This window comes from Phocoena sinus, chromosome 5, assembly GCF_008692025.1.
Source record: "Phocoena sinus isolate mPhoSin1 chromosome 5, mPhoSin1.pri, whole genome shotgun sequence".
NCBI lineage: Eukaryota > Metazoa > Chordata > Mammalia > Artiodactyla > Phocoenidae > Phocoena > Phocoena sinus.
Window position 1 is genome coordinate 114,672,463 of NC_045767.1, and position 25,906 is coordinate 114,698,368.

Sequence of the window (25,906 nt, forward strand, 5' to 3'; positions counted from 1 at the left end):
ATGTGAGGTTACAGAGAAGAAAGGCCTTAAAGGTAACATACTGAGCAGGGTCTTACCATCTGAATTAGGTACAAATCCCTTACCCATTCTATACCACAGAGGCGTCCATAAATAAAGATAATACCTGAGCTATCTTATGGAAAGTATGAAATAAGGTTCATAAAGTACTCTGAGCAACTGGAAAATAGTATTTTTTTTAATCTAATGTATATAATGTATCACATTTAGGCTCAGTGAATTTAGACAAATTTCTTAATATTCCTATTGCTCAATTCCTTTTCCTGTAAAATGGGAGTCATAATACCTTTAAGGGGTTGTTGATAGAATATTAGCAATCATATATGTGAAGCTGGGAGATCACGACTCAACTGAAGACGACACTGCCAGACAAGGAGAGACTGCCAACTACCCAGGCATCTTTGCAGGGGTTGACAGACATTTTGAAAAGGGGGCTTGTGTGGGGGAAGTTTTCTGCAGAGATTGTGGGCTTGTATGCTGGGGGAAGAGACAGGAGAGCTGAGCTCAATGAGAGATGCTGTGGTAGTGGGTCCCGACCCCAGCCCCATGGACCAGCCCCTGTGAGAGGAGAGGCAGGGATCCTGTGCTCTGTGAACACAGCACTATTTCGGCAACTTAGGAGTTTCACAGTTTGGGACCATCTAAGCAGGGCAGCGTTCTCCTACAGGAACAGCGGCAGCTACAACAGTGGAGCCCAACAGAAGCCTGCAGGGAGTAAGCTGCACCCAAGAGTTAAGCTTGTTGGTGAATCAGTGAGGAATCCCTAGAACTTCCAAAAATACTTGAGGGGTCTGTGGTCCTGCCTGATGTGACGGAATCCTGAGTCAGCAAAATTTGGGTGTAAAAGTGACTCTATTCATAAGAAGACAGTGTTGATCCTTGAATAGTTAGGTTCCATATGTAACAAGATTTGGCACCAAAACATGGGCCCAATAACTGGCTTTAAGATATCATCCTAAGATATCCCTTTGTAGAATTCTAACCACACCTCAGATCAGCCAGGTGGACGGTACAGAGCTTTGAGGACGAGGTTGCATGATTGCCTCTGTGTTGGTTAAAAGCAACATTAACTGATTAAGCATTTAGACTTGCTGAGAGTAGAATAGTTTACCGACTTAGATGTGCCCTCACCTCGTTCTGTCGAGAAGCTGAGGGGGCTCAGCAAAATTATCTGCCCCCAGGGAACCTCTATGCATCAATTTTCAGGTAAAAGCATCCAATATTGTAAAACAGCTTTTGTGCCATTCTAATATTCTGTTATCAAACATACCACTAATGACCAAAAAGTGTACTTACATAAACCTCACGGGGCAGGAATTACAAATTCATGTTGCATGGGTTTTAAAAGTTCATAAATTTAGTAACCAAGTAACCAAAATACTACAACGAAGGAAAGAAAACCAAATAGTCTAGAGTCTCATTCTGAAGGTTCTTTTTCAAGGAAAATTTCGACTTGCTCATCATTTTCCAAGTCTTCCCTGAATAATGATGCTGACATTTAGTGAGTTTTCTAGCACACTACATGAGTAACAGTGGCACCCCAAGATGTACCCCTTAGGTGAGGAGAACTGGACTTTATGAGGAGTGTCATAAAGTTTGCCTTAGGAAGCATTTGTGCTTGCGAAGCCCCACGTGGATTGCTCCAGGAGCAGCTGAGCTCCACCATCTGCATGGATGTATAGACCACAGGAGTTGCTTCTCTTCTCGAAGCCCTTGCAGTTTACCAGTTCTTGGCAGTAGCATCGTGACTTCTATGATGGCAATCTACTGGATGAGTGCAATGTTAGAACTGTTGTCACTGATTCTTCCTGTTTTGTTTTCTTCCTGCATTAAAGACTTAATAACATAAACACTGAGGATCACATGTACGTTGTTCATGAGCTTTTGTCTTCAGTGTATACTGGGTAATAGCCACAAGAGCTTAGGGAAAGAGGTAATAGCCATCCTGGTGATTATGAAGAGACAATTCCCTGCTAGGTTGCACTGTGATAGCTACTGTTAACTGCGGCTGTACCTGTACAAGACAGTGCAGTCATTTTATTGAAATTTGGTATTGTTTTAGCAAAATGTCTGTCAATTTTGGAGCTCAGTTTGGAACACAGCACATTTTTACCCACCTACGGGAATTAATGGTAATTATGCTTTTGACAAAAGCGAAGTCAGGTTTATTTTCAGAAAAGAATTACCCTTTTAAGACAGAGGAAGATGAACGCATTTAATCCTTACAACAACTCTAAGAGGTAGTAACTCTCCATCGTTAAATATTTATTTAGCACTTACTACGTTCAGGTACTCTCTGTGTATTAACTAACCTAGTCATTTCAAGAACTCTGGGTGAACACCATTGTCAACCCCTTTAATAATAAGGAAACTGAGGCACAGGGAGATTAAGTGGTCCGGCCAAACTAAAATTAAATGACGAGAATCTGTTTTGTAAAACAAAGAGTGCCTACTGTAACATTTCTAACAACACCTACCAATTACTGAGTGCCAAGCAATTTAAATACAGTATCTCATTTAATTATTTCAACAACTCTGTAAAGCAGCTATTCTTACCCTAATTTTACAGATGAGAAAACTGGTGCATACAGAGGAGAAATAACCTGCCCCCCCAATCATATGGCTGGTTAGTGATTTGACTCTGCGGGTATCTAAACCTGTGCTTTTGACCAGGTCAGGGGTCCAGCACGGTAGAATTACAGGTGGGAAGGAGCGATGGCATTTTTTAGCTTAATAAAAGGGAGCGTTAATTTTTTTTTAAGGCCACAAATATTTTACTGTATTATACAGCTTCCAGTGTAGCAAATAACAGAAATAAAGGTAAATAATACCTTGGAAATTGGTCTCTATATCATAGCCAATGGTACAACAACATAAGAAACACAAGGGAGGTTTTCTAATGCTTTTTATGACTATATTTATAACACTTAAAAGCAGTTCAAACTGAGATGAAATGCATAGAAAAATTTAGGGCTAACAAATGCCACCCTTTCTCTGCCTTGTTTGTAATACAGTGTGCGTGTGCCCCGCTGTGGCTTCCATTGAACCACAAATGACAGGTTTGTCATTCCCTGTAACAGCTTACTAAGGGAAGTTATGGAATTCCTTCTCTGATTCTACAAACAGTTTTTCATCTGAGAGGGTGGCTTAATAGTGGTCCTTTCTGAAATTAGATGGATTGACTGGATGACCTTTCCAAGTTTCTCCTAATCCTCAAATATGAGGTAGGTATGCCAATAACACAAACCTTTAAAAAAAAAAAAACGTAAAGGAATGCTTGCTAAAATAATAATCAAGAAATTCGATTCTAGATAGGAGGGTAAGTCACAATGAAAGCTGACATACTGTGTCAAATATTCTCAGAATAGAATATGTTTGAAAGTTCTAGAATGACATTTTGTGCAATGGAGAAATTTTATGGTTAGAAATAATTTTATTCAAATGTACACAGTTATAACTACCATCAAATAGTGTAAAATATACTCAAAGAATTAACTAGAATGGGTGCTTTAAAGACGATCATAAAATATCACAAGAGCACGATGGTAGTAATAAGATCATGGGAGAAAACTGAACCTTTTATAAGGTCTGTACAGCTTCACATACTCATAACTTTAACATAATAATAATAATGGCAAGAGGACTCTCAGTATTTTCCACGTACCATCGTGACAGCAAGACGATTTTCCTGAGTTATCTCATTTATCCTCATCAACCCTCTAAAGTTAATATGTCAATTCCATTTTACCAGGGAGGAAACTCAAACTGAGAAAGGTAGGTTATTTGTCCAAACTCACACAGCCAATAAGTACTAGGTCTGGGTTTAAAGTTTAAACCCACCAGTCCCAACGCCAGAACCCAAGCCCTCAATCACTGTGCCAATGCTTCCTCCAGAGGACAAAACTTGTTCCTCACCATCAAGAATAAAGTAGATTTTTAAGATGCTAATATGAAGTCAAATGGCCAAGAAGGAAGAGAAGCAAAAACCTTTGATTACAACCCACCTTATTTGTGGCTGATTTCCCCAGTTCCCTTTGGGCTCTCCTACCTACCGTGGGGAGTCCGCAAGTCGAGACGACAGACTGTAAAACTGTGTTCACATCCCTACACATTCCAACTGTTTTGTTACTCGTGTACATGGCCATTTCAGAAATTCCTAGGTAGTCTGGCATACTAAATGTCGATCACGATTTTCAGCTCTTAGAAACCCACTGTGTATTACTCTAGCCTCAAGTAAGACTTCAAAAATGTGGTCACTCTTGCTTACATTTTCTCTGGAAACTCAGAGAATAGAGGATCAAAGAAAGCGTTTTAAGGTACATGATCTTTTTCTGTCCTCCTCAGCTTTCTCTGCTCGTGACTGATGAGAAGACACCATCCTACAGGCCACCGTGTATAAGAACAGAAAGAAATGGAGCTGAGTAACGTACAGCAGTTACCTTACAAATGCTACTGACTGCCTGACCTTTGCCATCCGTATCTAACGCTCTTCCACTTTCCAGGCGCAGTTCACAGATAAGGAGGCCGAGGGCACCACCAGAGAATTACTGAAAATATAAGCATGCAAGTGACTTTTAAAATTAAAATACTTTATTAAAATGAAGTGCATCCTATCCAATAACTTTATATGTATGAAAAGATATATAAAGTTATTGGATAGGATGTATTTCATTGGTCTCTGCTTTTAAAAGCTTTCAACAACAGGTCTGCTGCTAGTCCTGGGGACAGGGCCCCACTGAGAACCCTTTTTTCCAGAAGAGGAATCTGTTCCCGGACTGTGGGGTGGGTCCTGAAATGTTCTACCACATTTTCCTGAATGAGGTTCCACATCCAAACTTTCTGCTGCTTCTGTCTCTTGGCAGTCAGCTCCCCACTGGCAAGCATCACATCCTGGAATTCTTTCATTGTGTCCCACATTTCAGTGATCCCCTCTCCGCTTCTGGCAGAAATACGAATTACCTGTTGAAAAGGGAAGAACCAGAACTATTTTACTTAAAACGATAGGAAACATTGTCATGGGGACTCTGGCATTTGCCAATTAAGTCTTACAGTCTATGGCAATAGGTAGGCGACAAAAATGAGACATTTTATCATCGTGTCAAAGTAGACAACGCTGAGAAATATACTAAGGTAACTTACTAAGGTTACTAAGTGCAAAGCAGAAATAAGACACTGATCTTTTAGCTCAGAGGTCTGTTTTGACTGGGGATTGCTCGAATGGTCTTCAGAGACCACAGGGATGAACTGGGAAATGGTCACTAGGATGAGAAGGGCAATGCTACGTAGGTTTCCCTGAGGCCTGAGAGCCAGAAAATGAAACCGAGCTGAGAGAATAGCCCCGTTCCCTCCGTCAAATTGCCTGGTTCAGCAGGTGCTATGAGCATGGGTATCTGCATGGACTAGACAGCTCCAGATGCAGCACAGACAACGTGCCGGAAGCCGACAGCAAGAAGTGTCATCGTTGTTCTCGTTATAGTGATTATAGGTTACTCTTTAATAACACAGGGCCCTGCTACAGATAAAATGTCCGCATCAGTATTACTGCATCACTTACTACGGGTTTGTTTTTTTTTTCCTTATCGAAAACATCACCCGACAACCATAATGGGAAGGAAAGTTACCACATCAAAAGCCTGTTCTCTCCTACTCAAACCCTAACCTAGATAGTCAAGTCATTAATTGTGCCATCATCTTCAGGATGGTTCCTTGCAGGATGGATTTGTCATCACATCCGAATGGCTCGAGCCAAGCATTAAACAATCAAATTTATCGCCTCACATCTAGTTTTTGGCATCTAGTGGTTGAAGGATTATACTTAAAATCATAACTACACACTCTGTGGCTTTGCCATAATTTAAAAAATTATAATCTCACCTACAAGCAAGGATTGATTCTATGTCTAGCTTGGGACTCACATCCTCTCTTCTAACGGGCAAAGTCCACTCAGGGTGAAAACTGTAGAACAGAATGCAGGCTGACCTTTGGTCTCCAGACTCCTGAACGCCTGCGGAGTAACTTCAGCGCGCTCACATACTCTGCTTGTATCCTTCGAGCTGGCACGACCAAGTCTCCATCAGATTTGGTTATAGCCACCAGATCTGCCATCTCAATTATACCTCTTTTAATACCCTGGTGAGAAAAAGAAGAGAAAGTGATTCATCTGAAACATTTCATGCCATCAAAAATGGGACACCAGTTACTGCTAAGGTTTTGAGAGTCATATGCTCTAACTTTTTCTCTGCACCCTCCCAAGCCCTGGGTCCTAGGAATCACAATTATTGACAGAAATCACTCAAAAGCACTGACTCTTGGGATTACGGAAGTCATCTGTAATATCTCTTTCAAATTTGGAGACTAACACGCTGAAATACATTCAGAACTAGAGTAAATATATCATCCAGACACAATATGATTGAATGGCAGGAGACAGTTCACACTGCCTCATGACAGATTCCACTTCTCGGGAGCTAACCCTGCAGGATGCAAAACCATCCATCATTCAGGTGCTTAAAAAAGAAAACACCTATGTCACTAACATGTTCATTTCCAGAAAGAGTCTTTGAAGTTTTCCTTAAATGTATGTAGCATTTTTTTTTGATTTGCATTTGAGGAAAAAAATAACCTGATGGCTAAAAACGCCTCAATCTCTTGATTTAAATTATGTTGCGTGAAAACACTAGAAAAATCCTAAGGCCAAACCTTATTTGGAAAATGAAGATTCTGCTATCTAAGATTAAAATTTCTCTTCAAATATTTTAAAACGTAACTTTCAGTGGTTAAATTCTAATAGTTAATGTTTCTAAACTGCAGCATCCAGAGTCTGATGTCACTAGTGTTTCAGAATTTTTCAACTGAAGGGGAGGTGTTGTGTAATATAGAATTTGGGGGCTTCCCTGGTGGCGCGGTGGTTGAGAATCTGCCTGCCAATGCAGGCGACACGGGTTCAAGCCCTGGTCTGGGAAGGCCCCTCATGCCGCGGAGCCACTAAGCCCGTGCACCACAACTACTGAGCCTGCACTCTAGAGCCTGTGTGTCACAACTACCGAAGCCTAGAGCCTGTGCTCAGCAACAAGAGAAGCCACCGCAATGAGAAGCCCGCGCACCACCATGAAGAGTAGCCCCCGCTCGTCACGACTAGAGAAAGCCCGTGTGCGGCAACGAGGACCCAACGCAGCCAAAAATGAATAAATAAATAAATAAAAATTAAAAAAAAAAAAAGCAAGCATTTATCTGGTCTTTGTCCCAAGGTTCCTGGGAGGAAACTGCTAAATCCTTGGAGTTTCCTGAGTGATAGGAGTGACTTTGTTGTTCGCCATGGGTGCCTGGGACCATGCCTGGGACCATACCTGGGTTTATGCAAGATCACTTAGAATGGGGGCTGAGCCCACCAGTAGAACCAACCACGTGATTAGAGGGTTGGGTCTCTGAGCCATGCACTAGCAGCCTGACCTCCTCTGGGGAGGGCGGGGGCTGGAGACTGACTTCAATCATGTGGATAGTGATTTGGTCAATCATGCCTACATAATAAAACCCCAACAAAAGCTGCAGACACTGAAGCTCAGAACTCCTTGGCTGGTGAATACACATGCATGTGCCGGGAGGGAAATGTGTCCTGAGGACACAGAAGTTTCGAGTTTGGGACCCTTCCAGACCTCTTCATTTGGCTGGTCCTGATTTTCATCCTTCATAATAACACTCTAGCTGGTACCGCAGTGCTTTCCTGAATTCTGTGAGTCATCCTAGTGAACTGTCGCACCTGAGGGGTAAGTGGGAACCCGCACGTCTGCGGGTTCCCACAGAGGCACAGGTGACTTGGGAACCCCCGGGCCTGCCGCTTGCGTCTGGAGTGAAAGCAGTCTTGGGAGGAGGATGCCCTCAGCCTGTGCAGGCTGTGCTAAGTCCAGGGAGTTAATGCCAGACTGCACTGCAGGAGGAAAGGAAGAACCCTTTCTACAGTATATAAACTACGACAGTGGGATCCCAGTTAAAAGCAAAGGAATATCCTTTCTTTTATAACCTCTGAATAACCTCTGAATAACCTTTCAACCAGCTGTAGCACAAACACCCATGTAACAGTGGTCTCTTGGCTGGAGCTATCCCCCATGTTACCGGTGGAAAGACTAAGTTGTGTCATTAGCTCAAGGTCATAAGTTCTACTACTATAAGTTGGGAAAAAAAATAGAGAGTTTGCCTTTGACTCGAGTATTTTAGCCAACGTGAATGATGTTTCTTTCCCTACGCTAATATCAACTTAATTTACGAAAAACCCACAACGTGGGGAATTTGTCCTTTCAGAGATGTACACTTTGTGTTTCGGGGGGTGAAAAAGTCAAAATAATTACCTGCAATTCATCTCCTCCTGCTGGTGGCAGTAGTAAAACAAACATGTCAACCATGTCGGCAACAGCAAACTCCGACTGCCCCACACCTGGAATTTTAAATCACGCGTGTATACTGAAACATTCACGGGAATTTGACCTCCTCGACTCCCCTGACCACCACCTCCGCTCCAGTTCATCTGCTCGTACTCGCCATCACGCACTCGACCTGACCCCGCTCTAACCACCACCTCTGAACAATGTATTAAACGCCGCTGCCTCGCCTGAAGAGCAACGCTGGGGTCCTCCCCACCTCTGTCCAGCCCCCGCCCCCACCAGCGCGGTCTCTGACCGAGTGGAGAACGGGAAGACCTGCGCTCTCCCCTCGCTCTCGCTGCTCTTTCTCGGCTCCCCTTTCGTGGGTGAGCAGCTTGAGCGCCTGATTCTAACCTTAGACCATGTCTGGCAGCTGCCTTGCCTTCTTATCCCTCTATCACCCTGCAAAGCCCACCCGTGGATCAGTCCTACTGCCCGTGTCTCTCCTCCATTAAGTGTCCTGGAGAAATCCCTCAGCTGTGTGGACAGGCGCCACCAGAGGGTCATGGGCTCCAACATCGGCTACATCTTCCTCTTGGTACAGGAAAAGCGATGCCCCTGAACGCCTTCGGGCAGCTTCCTTCCTGTTTCCCACAGTGGCTACTACAGACGTTCACTGTCCCATAATCTCCCCACACGACAATGATTGATGACCGCGGCACCTGCTTCACGGCCAAACAGAGGCAAGGACGTCCTCAGCCTCCCCCCACAACCCCACAGAGAAGCAGAAACAACACACACTCCTCTCTGCTGCCTCCTCGCCGGGCCCAGTGTCAGAAGCATCGACTGAAGTCTGGCCTCTCCTTCCTTCCCACCTCCCCTGGGCTCTGGCTCTGCTTTATCTCCAACCTCCCCTTGTCTACAGGCTCCCGTCCCTCAAACATCCCACGAGTTGGGCTCAAGTCTTTCTCATCTGAAAACCAAACACAACCAAAAAATAAGAAGACAAAAACTCCCAACCTCCTGCCCTCATCACCGCACTTCTCACTTCCTCTTGATAGCTAAATGTCTGGAAAAAGGCAACTTATGCCCAACTTAGTCCTCACGCGACTACTTCACATTAACCGCAATCCACTTAAATCTGACTTCCACATGCCCCACTCCACTAAACCTCCTCTCCAACTCTCTCCTTCCTTGGTGGGGCAGAGACTTCTGGTTGCCCACGCAATGTTCATCCTTCCCTATTTCCTTCCCCCAGGTTCACCAGGGGCATCAGTGTCCCAGGTAAAAGACCACATCACCAGACCCCCCAGAGACCCCCCACATCACCAGTCAGCCAGAGATGTTAATGTGTGAAAGCAAAAGTCACTAGATGGCGGTTCCAGGAGAGTTCTTTCAAGACGGCAAAGCCAGCCAGGAGGTATACCGCTTCCGACCCCTTCCCCTTCCTTATTCCCCCTTCTTCCTTCCTTCTACCTGGAACAGGGAGGTGAGTTAGAGCTTCATCAGCTGTCTTTTATCCATGGGCAACCTTGAGGCTGGAAACTAAGTGCTAAGAATGGAGAGCAGGGAGAGCCCCCAGGGGCGCTGTAGAACCACCACGCCCTCTGGGCCTGCCTGCCTCCAGGCTTCTTTTATTTACAAAAAACACAAATACACAAACAAACAAAACCCACCCTCTTCCTTGTTTGAGTCAGAGATAATCTGAGTCTCTGAAACATGCAGCCAAACACAACTTTCCGTTAATATGTGTGATTTTATGGTCCTCTTCCCCATTGATTCTCCTACCACTACTCAGGCAACTTTTCCTCCCTCTGCCCTTAGACGATGGACTCCTGGACTCTAGCCCATGTCTTCACTCCCTGCCTTCGTGCTCCATGCTCTAAGGATCCTGCGCAAAATGCAGTGCCCTGACTGGGCCACATTCGCTCACTCCTGTGTGTTTCGGTCAAGGCCCCTTAGCCCATACTTTACTTAACTCCAACCCTCCCTTCAAAACTGAGTTCAGGGGCTTCCCTGGTGGCGCAGTGGTTAAGAATCCGACTGCCAATGCAGGGGACAGAGGTTCGAGCCCTGGTCCGGGAACATCCCACATGCCGTGGAGCAAATAAGCCCGTACGCCACAACTACTGAAGCCCGCGCACCTAGAGCCCGTGCTCCGCAACAAGAGAAGCCACTGAAATGAGAAGCCTGCTCACCGCAACAAAGAGTAGCCCCCGCTCGCCACACACTAGAGAAAGCCCGTGCGCAGCAACAAAGACCCAATGCAGCCCAAAAAAAAAAAAAAAAAAACTGAGTTCAACTGTCACCTCCTCCCTGAAGTCTTCCCTGATCCCCCAAATCTGAATCAGGTTGTGTCACAAACACTGATCACACAGTAATATAACAAATTGTCTCTCCACGGGAATGTGAAGTTCTTGGGGTTTCCTTTTCAGTATTTTCATTGTGTGTAACCACGTGCTAGGGATATAAAGGTGAGATAAAACATGAGGTGCCCAACTTCTCAGTGAATACTGCAGACATATGACTCTGCTTAAATAAAATGGGTGTTATGTTAGTGTTTCCATAGGTCATCCTAACGCTGACGGTTCCTACAGCACTGAAAACATACCACCTTGTATAACAGTTACCCAGACACAGGGCTCACCTTTCTTTTCTTTAAGGGTAAGGATTATAGTCTATATACTCGTATCTCCTACAGAGTCTGAGATAGCTTATATTTAATTACCTCTTTAGTAAGTATCTGCTGAACGAACAATATGAAATTAGCCACCATTCATCTTTATACAGCATTCGTTTTAATAGTATTTTATTGTTACAGAAGATCACACTCACCCACGGTTTCAATAAGAATTATGTCATAGCCACCTCCTTCGCACAACAGAATAGCTTCGTTTGTAGTCCTTGTCACACCTCCTAAAGTACCTCTGGTAGGAGACGGCCTGATGTATGCATTCATATCTCTTGATAACTCAGTCATTCGGGTTTTATCACCTAAGAGTGACCCTAAAACACACAGTTACATTTTACAATCATGGAACACCTATAAGGGCCAATTATCAATCAGCCAATTCCTAGGGGAAGTGCTTCAGGACATTTCTCCCCAAACCTCAAATTGTATTTCATATTATTAAGCTTTTTTCCAACACCATGTATGTAATGATGCCAAATTAATCTATTTAATGTTTTAAGCCCCTCAACACTTATAATGGCTCCCACGGACTAGGGGTTCAAATCTAGATTCTTCAGTCTTGCATTGGAGGCCCTCAGAATGTAGCCTACCTTACCTGTCCAATTTCAGCTTCACTAATCCCCAAATCAATCTTCCATTCCAGTTGGGGTGGTTTCTTTACTGTCCTCTTAACGTTGCTGTGTTTATGGTTCTCAGCTGGGAGTGATTTTTTTCCCCCAGAGGATACTTAGCAATGTGTAGAGATATTTGTACTCGTCACAACTGGAGGGAAGGGTGTTCCTGGCATCTGGTAGGTAGAGATCAAGGATACTGCTAAGCATCCTTCCATGTGCAGGACAGCTGCCCACAACAAAGAATGTCATTAGTGCCAAGGTTGAGAAACTCTGCTTTAACTGAGTTGCTTGTCTATAGGACCATGTCTTACATATTTTGTACACTGAATGCTTGTTCACAGTAGGCAATTAATGTAATGCCTGTGGAATAGAACCGTTGCTGTTTCCGTGTGTACTGCAGTATTCTGGCAAACACCAGTACCTGCAAATTCTAGAAGACTGAAAGCCCCGGAATTAGTGAAATTACCTTTACCTTCTCTCCTTTAGCCACGTAGTAACATCTGAAGGTGTAGTGCTGTTCTAACCTGAATTTTAATTTCTGCTCAAGAGCTAACCTTTCCAAAGCTGCTGCTAAACACTGAGGAGTCCCTTAAAGATATGATCGTTTCCCTGATGATTCCAGTTTTGACTTCTCATAGGTTCTAATGCCCCAGCATACACCTACCACAGAGCTCGACTACCTTATTTCCTGTACATAAAACTTTGTTCTAAAGTAATTTTCTGGGTGAAATCATCTCTGTGTAAGTCAACAGTCTGCCAAAGCTACACTTTAAATTATTACCCTATAGATCCTAACATACCGAACTAAAACATTTATGAAATTACTCTCCCATATAATTGTCTTTGCCAGTGAATCTAAAACTGGTGACTGCAGAGCCTTAGGGAGGTCTCCAAGCTACCACTGCAGGGGGCCCGTGAGTCCAAAGCACAACAAGGATTGACTACAGGCTTCTCAAACTTCAATGGAATGCTATTTTCAAATGTATCTACTGTTAAAATGAAAAGGTAAGAGTGTCCTGTTTATCCTTGCACAGTTTTTTCTTTCAGAGTCTTTGTATTTTTACCTGAGAAAAGGACCTTCATTTTTGGTTTGAGAATGGTTAGGAACCACATAGCTGTGTAACTTCCATCAGGTTATCTTATGTCACCATTTCCGCTACTCTTATCTCAAACTATTATTTTCTTTTGCTATTGCAAGTATTCTAGAGTATTATGAAGGTGGGAGGAAAGTCTCTGCACCTGTGTGAAAATGAAGGCCACTATAAATAAATTCTTTGTTCAAGTGCTTACCTTTCACAAAGTTCTTAGACTATAAAAAAGGATAATACACTGACATGGATTTAATCTTGAACTTTGCGAGTATAAATTTTACTTTACGGTTAACCCTTTCATTATAGTGAATCAAAAACTGTGAATGTTCTCAGCTAAATTTCTCAATGGATGGTAACAGGAATTGTTGTCCACCTCTCTATTGACCTAAAGCCCCTGAAATATGATATTGTATTTATTTTTTAGCATTAAACCCACATGATATAAACCAAACCCTTCCACAAAACACCCTGTATTTCCCCCTTCGCAACACACATTACATTGTAATGGCCTGCATGCACCTGTCTGTTTCCCTCGTGAGATATAAAGCTCCAGAAGGCCAAGAGAACTGCATCTTATTCAACATTAAACAACGCAGTACCTTTTTTGTACACGGCCTCGCCTACGATAGGTGCTGAAATACTTGTTAAATGAATAACTGTCATGTGAGATGCTTCAATCATCAAGAGGGGTAAGGGAAGAAAAGGCTTTCCTGAGTATTTATATAGTATGATTTATGTTTCCCTTAAATGATCCTTTGGGGAACTTAGTTTATTCATTTTATCTCTGATGAGCTGCGAGTTAAACTTTGAGTGACTGCATGACCTCAAATCAGTAATTGCCGAGCACTGTGTGCAACGTCCTAGGCTAAGTGCTGCCAGGAACAGAGTATATCACACGGTCCCTCTAAGAGCTTTCTGTTTAACTGAACATGTAATATAAACAGGTGACAAGTTAAATAGAGCATGAAGATTTTGTTTAAGCTTGAGAAGAGACATTACAATATGGGGAAATTACTGAGTAAGAAGCCATTTTCTGAACTGCGTGGGGGCTGATGGAGCCGGGAAAAACAATAGAAGGAAAAGGGGCTGAGCCTCAGGTATGATAGACAAAGGGGTGAAACTGACTTTTGATCATATGCAACTTCTGGCACCTGTTCTCCTAGTTCTCTACGTACCCAGGCTACTCCTAGGTTACCTGTAAGCTAACCTCCCCTGGAGAACCCGATGCCCCAAACACCTCCCTCAGCCTCCACCTCACACCCACCACCTCCCTTCCTTCACTGAGACCAAACTCAGCCAGAGGTTAGAAGACACCCGTCTGTGCAGATCCCCCCTAAACTGCAACAGAGAGCTGGCTCCACTCCACAGGCCCCTCCTCTGCAATTTACGAAGCAGCAGCAATACTCACCACCGCTAGTACAAGAAGAAGGGTCCACAGCCAGCACAGATAATTTGTGCCCTCTATCAGTAAGCATTTTTCCAAAATATTCTATAAAGGTTGACTTCCCAGCACCAGGAGGCCCAGACAATCCTACAGTGGAGACAGACTTTGTAATTTAATGAAATAAATGAAATCAGCACCATGACGAGTTCTATTAAAACACCAGACTACCTTCTACTTCTCCTAATTTATGAAAACCACCGTTAAGGTAGTTTAACACTTCCTAAAGCGGTAAACGAAAATCTACCTATTTATCTAGTCCCTGAATAATAGGGATACAGGAGGGAGAGAAGTCAAAGTTCCATATGTTCACCAGATTCACTTTTAAAAATTACAAAAGGTGACCTGCCTTTTTAGTATAACGTAGAGCTTTTGGGGCAGACTTCATTGCCTATGTTGTTAATGTGGTGAATTTCTCCAACATCTGCCCACCTCTCATCATGATCAGTGATTGTTCCACCCACCCCGATTCTGTCCATGCTATGTTCCCACCGGAAGAACAACTCATTACTCCAGAAATTCCCAGTGATTGAGAAAATAATTTTCTACTTATGAAATACAATTTTTTCATCTCACTCATAACTCAAAGAAAATAATATAAACTGAATCCTGAAAAAAAAAAAACTTTTTTTTTTTAAATCTTAAGAAAGGCAGGAGATTCCCCTACTTGGAGAGTTAGCAGAGCATGGCAGGCAAGAACACAAACTCTGGAGCCAGCCGGCCAGTTCTATTTCTAGCTCTACCTCTTATGAGCTGTGTCATCTTGGGCAAGTCACGTAATCATTCTGTACCTGAGTATATTCTGCCATAAAATGGACATAAGAGCACCTATTTCTTCAGGGTATTGTGAGGATCAGATGAGTTGATTTTGCAATATGTTTAGAATAGCACATGGCATCAAAAGATATATATGTTCAATAAAATCTATAAAATATAAGCACTTACTTGTAACTACATAAAGTATGAATGGCATATGGTATGCTTGGCGACATACCACAATCTTCAGGGCAGGTCTCTGTCTTAATGGGTGCTGAATAAACATTTGTTGCTTTTATTTACCATGGTGATAAAACAACTGCAACAAAGACTCAGGTTTATCTGGCCTCATAAGGTCCGGATGGAAGAAGCAGAATACTGCTGCAAATTTATGAGTTGCTAGTTACGTATGAGTTGCTGGTTAACCAGGTATTTCTGGACATTTTCTCTTCAAAGATTCTCTACAGCCTAATAAGTAAACACTCTGTCATAACTGGAATTTCTCTTTGGGAATTTGCTATTTTGTCCACAATACATAAAGAGTATTAACACCCAGCGCAGTACTCTCAGAAAGAGAGTCCCCGCAGTGAGGGCAGAAGAATAAGGTGCGGGGGAAATGTGGACTAGTACAAACAGCAGTTGGTGAGCTCTTTTGGAAATTATCTTTAAAGCATTAGGCCCCATTACCCTAAAATCTAGGAGGTTTTAGGCCCCATACTGCAAATAAACTGAGACGTAAGTAATGCCAATCCACTTTTAAGTGTATTTACTCATTCCTCACACAATTTATGCACTTTGTCCACCATTTTAAGTTGTTTATAGTGCGAGGGTTGGTTGGAATCACCTAGTTTGCCATCATGAAAGGCGCTCGCTCCACCCAAAACTTGCTTAATTCCTTCTGGTCAATCACGTCTAGACTGTTCTATAATGCACAGCTTCGAAAATATAACAAGCTTATTTTCAATTACAGAAACAGGTCAGCTGTTCAAGAGGTGAACACCTAATATTTTTAGACAGCAAATGAACATGGTGTCTCCTTTAAAAGGCATTTTGGTATTGAGCTGTATGTGCTTAGTGCCAAGCCATTTCCGGAAACTCTAATAAACAAGTATCTGAGGGACCTCGCTGGTGGTGCAGTGGTTAAGAATCCACCTGCCAATGCAGGGGACACGGGTTCGTGCCCTGGTCCGGGAAGATCCCACATGCCGCGGAGCAACTAAGCCCGTGCGCCACAACTACTAAGCCTGCGCTCTAGGGCCCGCGAGCCACAACTACTGAGCCTGCATGCCACAACTACTGAGCCCGCGTGCCTAGAGCCCGTGCTCCACAAGAGAAGCCACCGCAATGAGAAGCCCGCGCACCGCCAACGAAGAGGGGCCCCCGCTCGCCGCAACTAGAGAAAGCCCGCGCGCGGCAACAAAGACCCAACGCAGCCAAAAATAAATAAATAAATAAATAGAATTTTTAAAAAAAAGTATCTGAAAGAAGTGAGACTTGCTTAGAGAAAAGACTGACGAAACACCTAAGAAGTAGAATTCTGAAATGTGATAAGGATAATTATGGTTGCTATAACCACAACAGCAGGGAAGTCACTTTAGACTATCAAGCAGAAGTTCTACTGAGAGAAAGGAGTAAACTGGTGAACAGTTCTTCCTGAGCACGTTTCTGTTCTGGGAGCCACAGTGAGATCCCTGCCAAAAGAGGAATCTCACCTTATTCTCTTAAAATACAGAGCCTTCGTTCAAATGACCATTGCATTTCCCACCACGTAACAGGACTAAAATTTACAAAGAAAAGGCATTCAAAATTCATTCCAAAATTCTGCAAGGACAAAAAAATCCTAAAAAAGCTATTTAGACTTATTTTAAAAGAAGAGAGAATTTAGAAAAATATTTACTGGACAAAAAACAAAACAAAAAAACCCCAAAAAAACAAAGACTGACCCACTCGAAATGCTAATGGTTTTCCTTTATTTAATTTCTCTTGTTCTCTGTGGCGGACTAACACTTTCTGAAGAAGCACCTGGGCTAGCTCTTTTTTCCTGTTGTGAGTTGATTCTATAAGAGTTATGGCCTCTGCCAAGCAGGCCCTTTGCCCTTGGATTAAACCAGTATAAAGCTCATCCACAAGCCTTTGTTCTTTATCAGAAAGTCCTTCTGTCTGTTCCTTTAAGGTTGTTTGTAGACATAATTTTCTTGTTAAACCATTTGACGGCAGCATCCACTTTGCATGATAGAGTCCGAGAGAACTGAATGGCTGAGCACATGGGATTCCTGATCTGAGGTGAGTACTTGAGGGTAAGATGAAGTGGTAACGTCGGTAAAGTGTTCTTAAGAGGACTTTAAGGAAGTCCCGATGAGGATGTTGGAGCAGCATGGGAATATTCATTTTGCTTGTAACTGAAGAAATGGCTGGACGTTTTTTGGTTCAGTGCAATTCGTGACTCCCTAAGAGAAAGAAAAACATATTTTGCCAGTTCAACATGCAACTAAGATACTGAAGTAGTAAAACTGCAAGCTTAGTGTTCTCCCTAGATTCTGAAACACACATAATCAGGGGTTTGGGTTGTACAGAGGCATGAAAGTTTCTTCCCAAACTTAAGAGCAAGGACTCCTTCCTTGCCCACAGTTAATATTCAGAGTAACCCAAATCATGAAACTACTGCTCTGCTGTGAAGTCCAGTACACATTAAAATCTTCTTTTAAACAAAAAACAAACATACCAAAAAAAAAAAAAAAACCCAATAGAGTAGAAATTCTATGTCATGATTATTTTCTTCCGTCTACAAACCTTACATCCATCATAAGGATTTCCTCAGATCGAATATACACTATTCTGAAGCTCATTCAAAAGGTTAAAAAAAAATCCCTCTGATGCTGGCCTTTTATTCATCTCCATAAAAGAAAGGTGATTAGTAAGGCAGGCATTCAGGCAAAAGTTTAGATCCATGTATGTATTCAATAGACTCACCTGGCACACAGATATACACAAAGAATGGCCTAACATAAGCACACAAGCCACCACCACAAGCCTTCGTGTGAAATGAACCGTGAGGACTGTCTGGAACCTGATCCAGGGCATCTCAAAGGACGGTCAGAACCACCTTGGTGCGTATTAAAAATGCTTATCCCGGGGCTTCCCTGGTGGCGCAGTGGTTGGGAGTCCGCCTGCTGATGCGGGGGACACGGGTTCGTGCCCCGGTCCGGGAAGATCCCACATGCCGTGGAGCGGCTGGGCCCGTGAGCCATGGCCGCTGAGCCTGCGCGTCTGGAGCCTGTGCTCCGCAACGGGAGAGGCCACAACAGTGAGAAGCCGGCGTACCGCAAAAAAAAAAAAAAATGCTTATCCCCAGCCCCAGGAATCAGAATCTCCGTGGGTAAGCATACTAAAGTTTGAGCCACTATGGGATTGGATGAGGACCCTTCACTTAGATTTACTGATATTCTCCGCTTCAGACTGTATTAGACAATGAAGGCTGACAGGGTCCACTGAGAGTCAGGAGAGTGCGGAGGTTATGAGCCAGGGCCACTCTGCGTCTCTGCCACTTAAGCTATCATGTCCTTGGGCAAGTTACTTAACCACTCTGTGCCTCAGCTTCCTCTTGAGTTAAGAGAATAGAGAAGAGACTAGGAAAGCCAGGACAAAATGAGTTAATTCATATAAAAGGCTGGGAACAGTGCCTAGAACATAGTAAGAGCTCAATAAACATTAGCTCTTAATACTACGACACCAATTTATAAAACTTTAGTAAAAATTAGGTCATAGACCTAGCTTCCAGTGGCAAACTAAAATTTACAGACAAACAATACATAACACCTACCAAGTCTGCATTTATGATTATTTGAAATTTTTGGTTTTCAAGTACCTTGTAGCACATGAAATAAATTACCTTGTGGCTCCCAAGTCCCTCTCTAAATTGTGTTCCAAGGCCAGCACAAAATTAAGTTTAGCTAATTAATGTTTTATTAGGAAAAAGAAGAAACATTTTAAGATTTTTTTATTGTTAGAAGTATAACTGCTCATCATTTTACTGTTAGTCTTCTAAAAGGACAATTTATTTTAAAATGTGTAAAAATGTTTCTAAAAAACAATTTAAAAACATCCACTACCGCCCTTCACATAAACACATAAAAAGACATTTAAAACAAACAAACAAAAAAATTAACAGGTGCTCTATTCTGGCTCTCTTTCGATACCACCTTTAAACACACTTCTTTCTCATACATACCACCACCACTGCCACCAGACTAGAAAGTGCACAGGCAAGGCTATTTTCTGAGCAGGTACTACCTTCCAGGTCCCAGGCTAGGTTGGTTACAAAAATAATAGCGATAATAGTGTCTTTGAGGGTGGTGACAGTGATATTTTATTATGTTCCAGTCACTGCACTATAAACTTCTGTATTAGTATTCTAAGGCTGCTGTGACAAATTAACCACAAACTCGGTGGATTAAAACAACAGAAATTTATCCTTTCATGGTTCTGGAGGCTGGAAGTCAGAAATCAATGTGTTAGCAGGATGTCACTCCCTCCAAAGGTTCTAGAAGGGGACTCTTCCCTGCAGGGGTCCTCAGCTCACGGCTGCAACACTCCAATCTCTGCCTGTCTTCACACGGCCTACTCTTTGTGTCTCTCCTCTGTGCAGCCATCTGTTGTTGAATTGGGACCATTCAGATAATCCAAGATGATCTCACCTCAAGATCCTTAACTTAATTACATCTGCAAAGACCCTTTTTCCAAATAAAGTCACATTCTCAGGTTCCAGGGATTAGCACGTGGACATATCTCTTTGGAGGCCACCATTCAATCCACTACACCTCCTTAGGTGGACACCCTCCTCATCTTACCCTCAATGACGTAATCCCAGCACTTCAACAGCTCACAGAGTAATAAACACCGTGTCCAAAGAAAGAACAATGTGCTGTGGGAACAGACAAGGTTACAGAAGCTAACTCTCCTGTGGGAGGAGAGGGTTCAAGTCATGGAGGAGACTATGTCAGGGCTGGGTCCGAAAGGTTAAGCAAAGCTGAAGAAGGATGAGGCAGGCCTTCTAGGCTGAGGACATACTTGTACAGAGGCTGAGCTGGGACCTGGTCTCTTCCCTGCCACATCAGAGAAGACTGAGTAGTTCAGTGAAGCAGAAACCTGGCATACATACATACAGAACTAGTGATAAAAAATGAAGCCCAATCAGGATGTAAACTGAGGCCAAGGAAGTAGATGTTGTCTTGGTGGAGGAGAAACAACAGAGATCTTCAGGGACGGCAGTGACCTAATCAACTTCGGTGTTTAGGAGATAATACTAGGAGCAGCGGCAAGAGGTCGACTGACCAGATCCTGGTAACATACAGCCCAGCCTAGCAAAGACCCAAAAGAGATGATGGGGACCTGGGCCAAGGCAAGGCATTAAGGGACGGAGAGGAGAAGCCGGATTCAAGACCCTCTTGTCCACACTAGGATCCCCAAAGCTTGCCATGGAGCCTGGTGCACTGCAATTGTTCAAAAAAATACTAATCTGAACTCATTTCATTTCCTACTTGCTTGTCACTCAAGAGTTAATGAACCATTTTCAAATACTTTATTTCACTTTATTCTCCCAGACAATTCCATAAGGACAGTTGGATAGTTATTACTATTCTCATTTAATAAAGGGAAACCAAGAGTGAGTTAGGTGACTACAGTCATAACCAGTGGTAGGGCCAGGACTCAAACCCAGGTCTTTTGACTCTCTGTGGCATTTTGTCTTAATAAATTGCTTTAGAATAGAGGAGAGCTCCTTTGGCTAAGAGAGAAATAGATATTAGTAACTCTGCCCCTCCCAAAGTGGAGCAAAGAATGGATTCGATTTAAAATATGCCCTTTTATGAATTCCAGATCTTGGTGTCAACTCTAGATTCTCATATAAAAAGAGGAGTGGAGTCATGCCACATTAAGGGAACACCAAATAACCCTCCACATTTGAGTATGGAATGATTATGGCAGGCTGTTTATCTTCATTTTGTTTCTTTTTCTTTCTCTCTCTTTTTCCCCCCTGAGGCCAAGATGAAAAATTAGTTTACATTTTCTGTGCAAACCTTATCAGTAGGAGATCCCAATAATGTATTAGGTGACAGAACAGACCAAATTTCTAAAACTTTTAAATGTTTTCTTGCTCCACAGAATAATTCACACCTGACAACGAAGTACACAACATAGTCAAACTCATTTTAACCACATCAACCAGATTTTAAAGGAGTTCGTAAATTTTTTAAAAGCCAATATAACTCTGCCTTGTATGAACACCTTTCTGCCCTTATTTACATGTCACAGGCAGAACAGACTAAGTCTACTGGAGTGGCAAAGTCATGCAGGTAGGGAGAAGGCCTTCCCACCTGCTCATGTAACTAAGCAGCTTTTCCTGCTTTCTTACGGAAGGAAATCTAATAACCTGGCCAATAATCAAATCAAACTGTTTCGATGAATTTTCACAACTCTTAAGAGCATGGTTTCATCCTACAATTTTAAACCGAGCACTACCAAAATAAGAGAAATTTTGCAGCATTTACAACACACAGTAAGATGCCTCAAAGCACCGCCATTCCTAATAAACCAGAATGTCAACTTATTAATATATAATGAAAAACATCAAGTAAGCAAAAATACTGAAATAGATTGGGTAAGTGCATCCCCTTCCCTGAGAGAGGGTTCATACGGACAGCAGCATTTTAAGGTGCTAGTTTTCCACATTTGTTTTCCTCCAAAATATCTTTTATATCCATTCCATTCTCTCCACCATCATGTCCACATTACTGTGATTTTCAAACTCGCGTCAAAGTCCATAGGAAGAAATACACTTACATCAGTCAACACACAGGCATATATATAACTAAAATAAAAGTTTCATAAAACATTATTTAACCCTATTACATGTGATATCCTCTAATACTCTTTTCTATTTTTTCTTAAAATGCAGATTGCAATCTCCCAATAGGCAGAAACTACTATAGCCATTTCTATGGTCGTTATTAACCATCTTCCTTCCATACTACCACTTATCCTCATAAAATGTAAATCTGACGATATCACTCCACTGCTTAAAACACTTTAAAAGTTCCCTCTATCTTATCTTAAAAAAATTGTTTTCTATGATTTACCTGTTCATTCATTCAGCAACTATTTATTGAGAATCTACCATATGCTGGGCACTCTGCTAAGGCCTTGGAATACACTCGTGTACAGGTCCAACATGGCTCCCAACACCATGAAGTTTACAATCCAGCCAAGACAGTCATTACATAAATCTTTCATACTCTTTATGAGTGCTCTTATCCACTTCTCCAACTTAACTCATCCCCCTCCTCCACTTTTACCATATTGCTGTAACTATTCTGATCTGCACAGAGGTTCCAGAAAAACCCACACTCTTTTATACAGCTTGGTCATTGTCCGTGATGTTCCTTCTGATTGGAATGCCTTAATCATCTCACAAATTCCTCCTCAGCTGTCAAGACCAACTCAAGAGTCTCCTCCTCTATAGACAGTTCCCTGGCCTCCTTTCTATACCCCTTCAGTCAGCATTTCTATCTCCTGTCATCATGTACTGGTCACATCCCTCTATTACAGTGCTAATCACATCGTTTTGTGACCATTTTTTAAGATGTCAGTCTTGCCTAGACCGAGTTATCACTGGATCCACAGCCTAAGTTTATGGCTCACAGAATAAATGAATGAATGTACGCTAGAGTTTTGTATGGGTCAGTAACTCCATTATGCTGATTACTCAGTTGATCAGTGTTTGAAAACTTACATTTTTCTAGATTTCACGGTATAAATATATTTTTAGGACTTCCTTCTTAAAATCTATTTCAGTATATGGATGTTTTCCTTCATTAAAAATTTGCTCGGCAGCAGCCAGTCTGACTTGGAATATTTGTCTTGAAATTGATCCAATGAATATTCTCAATTTCAATAATTACTCTGGCAAGAAAAAGCATCCAGGATTTCCAAAATCAATACATTAGGTCAGTGTCTGCGGCGCGGCACAGTTCATACAGGTGAAGCAGTGTTACACCATGTGTTTCTATTCCTCAATGCTAATCACTTCTGATGTGAAGATAAGTTGTCAGATGCCATTGATCTGGTTACCATCTCCCATCATCCCCACAGGAGGCTTTACTTTCTTCTTTTCAAATAATTTCAGGAAATTTTGGTAGAACAGAATGACTTTTTAAACAAGCGGCTTTTAAACAGGTCGCTGTTATAGCAGAGTAATACAGAACACATACTGAAGTCATGCAGGGAATATTCTAAAGTTCTCTGTCCACTTTACCTTTTATCACTCTCTGTTAAGACTATTTCCCAATTTCTACTTTTAGGTTTCAATCTTCTGAGGAAGTCTTGATTTTTCTAAATTCCATCACCAGTCAGTGTTCTGATTCATTTCCACTGCTACTACCCTAGTTCAAACCTGAACTAGTCTTAAGGGGCTCTGAGACTAGCTATGGGACCTGGGTAGTCTCTGCTATTCTCCATATGAAAATATTAAGACTTACACATCAAGGTCAAAGTGAGTATGAAATGAAATTGCGTGCATGAGAGGGCCTGGCATCCACAGGTGTTCATCAACTTTAAGGAACCTTCTTTTCTCTCTTCCCCAGTCCTCCATCTTGGACGTCACAGCAAGACTCATACTGAACCATGAATGTGATCTCCTTACTAATCCACCTCAAATTCCTCCAATAGTTTCCGACACCCTAGGACAGTAGTTCTTAAAGTGTGCTCCCAAGACCAGTAGCATCTCCATCAACTGAGAACTGGTAAGAAGGGGATATTCTCAAGCCCCACCCCAGACCTTCGGAATCAGGAACTCTGAAGGTGGAGGCCAAGCCTGCCACCGTCTCACAAGCCTGCCAGGTGATTCTGATGTAAGCTCAAATTTGAGAACCAGTGCCGGAGGATAAAGTCCAGTCTGGTATCGAAGGGTTTACCAAACCAGTTTTTCTCCATTTACTGTACTTGCCTTCTCAGACCCCCTCCTAAGGAGTTTACTAATTATCTTCCAAACCTGCTGTTTACTTTCCCCACTGAGATTTTACTCACTCGTTACATCTTTCCCCTCCATGACACCTCTCCATTTCAACCCAGCTTAAACCCCAGTTTTCTTAAATCCCCTCCTATCAGTTTCCGGGAATTTCTTGCTCTTTTGATTCCAATTATTTCTGAGTACTCAGGTGATAATCTGCAGATGTCACAAACTCCCTGTTCCTGGCCCACAGAGGGTGTGTGAGTGCATAACTGCAGGTTGCCAACAATATTAAAAATCAAGAAAAAGCACAAAGAGATTTTTGGCCTGTGTTGGAGAAAATCGTATCTGTGTATGAGGGACCCACATTCCCACATGGCAACAATCAGCTGAGGGGTACTCATTTCAAGCATTCACCAGCACTTTCCATGCCAAATAAAGGATTTTCGGTATCTTCAAATATCTCAAGCTGTAACTTACATTTCTTACCATTATATAACTTTTCGCGTTTCTTTGTCTCTCCTAATAGAATACAGCCCTTAAAGGAACTGAACTGTCTGGTTCTTATTACCTTGCACACAAAACAATATGAAGATTTTACTACATAAAAGAACATTCTGGACATTGTAGACCCCAAAATGATTAGGAATCTGCACAGGCTTTCGGGAAACTTTTGGTTTTCTACCAACTTGGAAATGCTATAGTAGTGTTTGTTTTCCAAAGTATATGTATTAAGGCACAACTCTCAAGATAATTAAATTTTTTCAGGTCATTCTGGCTTAGATTGTCTTTCATTTTCTAATGATAAAAACAAATTATCTGAATACAATATGTCTGCTGGAAGAGACCTAGTCCGCGCCCGGCACAGTATTTGACAGAACCTAGATGCTGTTTGTGACTTTCAGTTTGAACCCTATTTTTTTTTTGCACCCTATTTTTATATCCTGGATTTTATTCCATAAAAGATGAGTTTCAATTTCCCTCTTTGGCAGTAGCTAACCTGGACTATTATGCCTTTTTCCGACCCATCCTCTGGTTAACCATTAGGTTTGGCAGCGGCAAGGGACCAGCCACCTTACCAAAACTGCCTTACTGGGGCACAACGGTAAACTCACAAGCCTGTCCAAAATGATGAAAATTTTAAAACGCTATTTAAAGAGAATTTCCTTTCTAAGGAGAAAACCAACCTCTGAACCCATTTTGCCAACGCCTGCTTGTCCACACACTTCCCGCACCCCCGACATTATCCAACTCAATAATAGTCTCTTCTTCCTTCCCCCTCCCCAAATCCTCCAGGGGGCGCCGCGACGCCGACATGGGCTCCCCGACGACCCGAAGCGGGAACCCCGCCGGACTCCGGACGCCGCGCGCAACCCCCAGGCCCTACTCACCCACCCGCGACCACGGAAGTACAGCCCAGCCCCGCCCCTCCCCGCCCCTTCCGCCGGGCCGATTCGCCCCGCCCCGCGCTCGCGGGCGCGCAGGCGCAGTGCCCACTGCCGGCGCGTGGGGCAAGAGGAGCGGCCGGGGACCGGGCGGCGGCGTGGGGTGTGGCCTGGGTCTCGGCGGGCTTGGCCGCGAGTTATGTGGCGGAGGGCCTGTGAGCCTTGAAGGCCTGCGGGCCTGCGGAGCGTAGGGAGGTCCGCGGGGCGCCGGGCAGCCGTCAAGGAAGTGCAGCTGGGGAGGGCGCTTGACGGTGTTCACGCGTAGCTTTTGCTCTCCTCTAGCTCCAGATCGCCTCCGAAGGTCGAGGGTAATGTCCATCCTCTCCCGGGCTTGGCGCTCCGCGAAGCCCGGGAGATGGAGCCCGAGTCCAGCCCGGCGCCCGCATCCTGCGGCGGTCCAGAGACGCAGACCTCTTCCTAACTCTCCCTGGAAGCTAAGAAGTATGGGGTGAAGGGTGGGACATGGGGACGTTTGACAGTCTGGTGAAATTAAG

The 25,906-nt window shown here is 43.1% G+C and overlaps 1 protein-coding gene and 1 long non-coding RNA gene across 7 annotated transcripts in view; one reads left to right on the plus strand and one right to left on the minus strand.

The window, feature by feature from the left end:
- The window catches only part of LOC116754461, a 47,425-nt gene extending 43,002 nt beyond the window's left edge, over positions 1–4,423 (plus strand). Inside the window, exons 4-5 of the long non-coding RNA XR_004350057.1 lie at positions 3,033–3,242; positions 4,363–4,423. This is a non-coding gene — a long non-coding RNA (uncharacterized LOC116754461). The remainder of the gene's footprint in view (positions 1–3,032; positions 3,243–4,362) is intronic.
- On the minus strand, positions 3,257–25,385 carry MMAA (metabolism of cobalamin associated A). Of its 6 annotated transcripts, none has more exons than XM_032633133.1 (7): positions 25,359–25,385; positions 16,910–17,413; positions 14,178–14,300; positions 11,208–11,378; positions 8,361–8,446; positions 5,998–6,147; positions 3,257–4,977 (listed from the first exon to the last, which is right to left on the minus strand). In XM_032633133.1, exons 2-7 carry the CDS (start codon positions 17,352–17,354, stop codon positions 4,687–4,689), a joined length of 1,266 nt encoding a protein of 421 aa, XP_032489024.1. In that variant the 5' UTR covers positions 17,355–17,413; positions 25,359–25,385; the 3' UTR covers positions 3,257–4,686. The 6 variants fall into 6 exon arrangements, with proteins under 6 accessions (XP_032489024.1, XP_032489026.1, XP_032489025.1 ...); XM_032633135.1 differs by having other exon boundaries at positions 25,363–25,377; XM_032633134.1 differs by lacking the exon at positions 25,359–25,385 and adding an exon at positions 25,155–25,288.
- Positions 25,386–25,906: the final 521 nt, after the last annotated feature.

Coding starts and splice junctions, on each gene's coding strand:
- MMAA (XM_032633133.1), bottom strand. CDS start 17,354: ATGAATATTCCCATGCTGCTCCAACATCCTCATCGGGACTTCCTTAAA. Junction 14,301..16,909: donor ACCATTAGCATTTCGAGTGG/GTCAGTCTTTGT, acceptor TCTCCACTGTAG/GATTGTCTGGGCCTCCTGGT. Junction 4,978..5,997: donor CAGGAGTCTGGAGACCAAAG/GTCAGCCTGCAT, acceptor CCTTTTCAACAG/GTAATTCGTATTTCTGCCAG.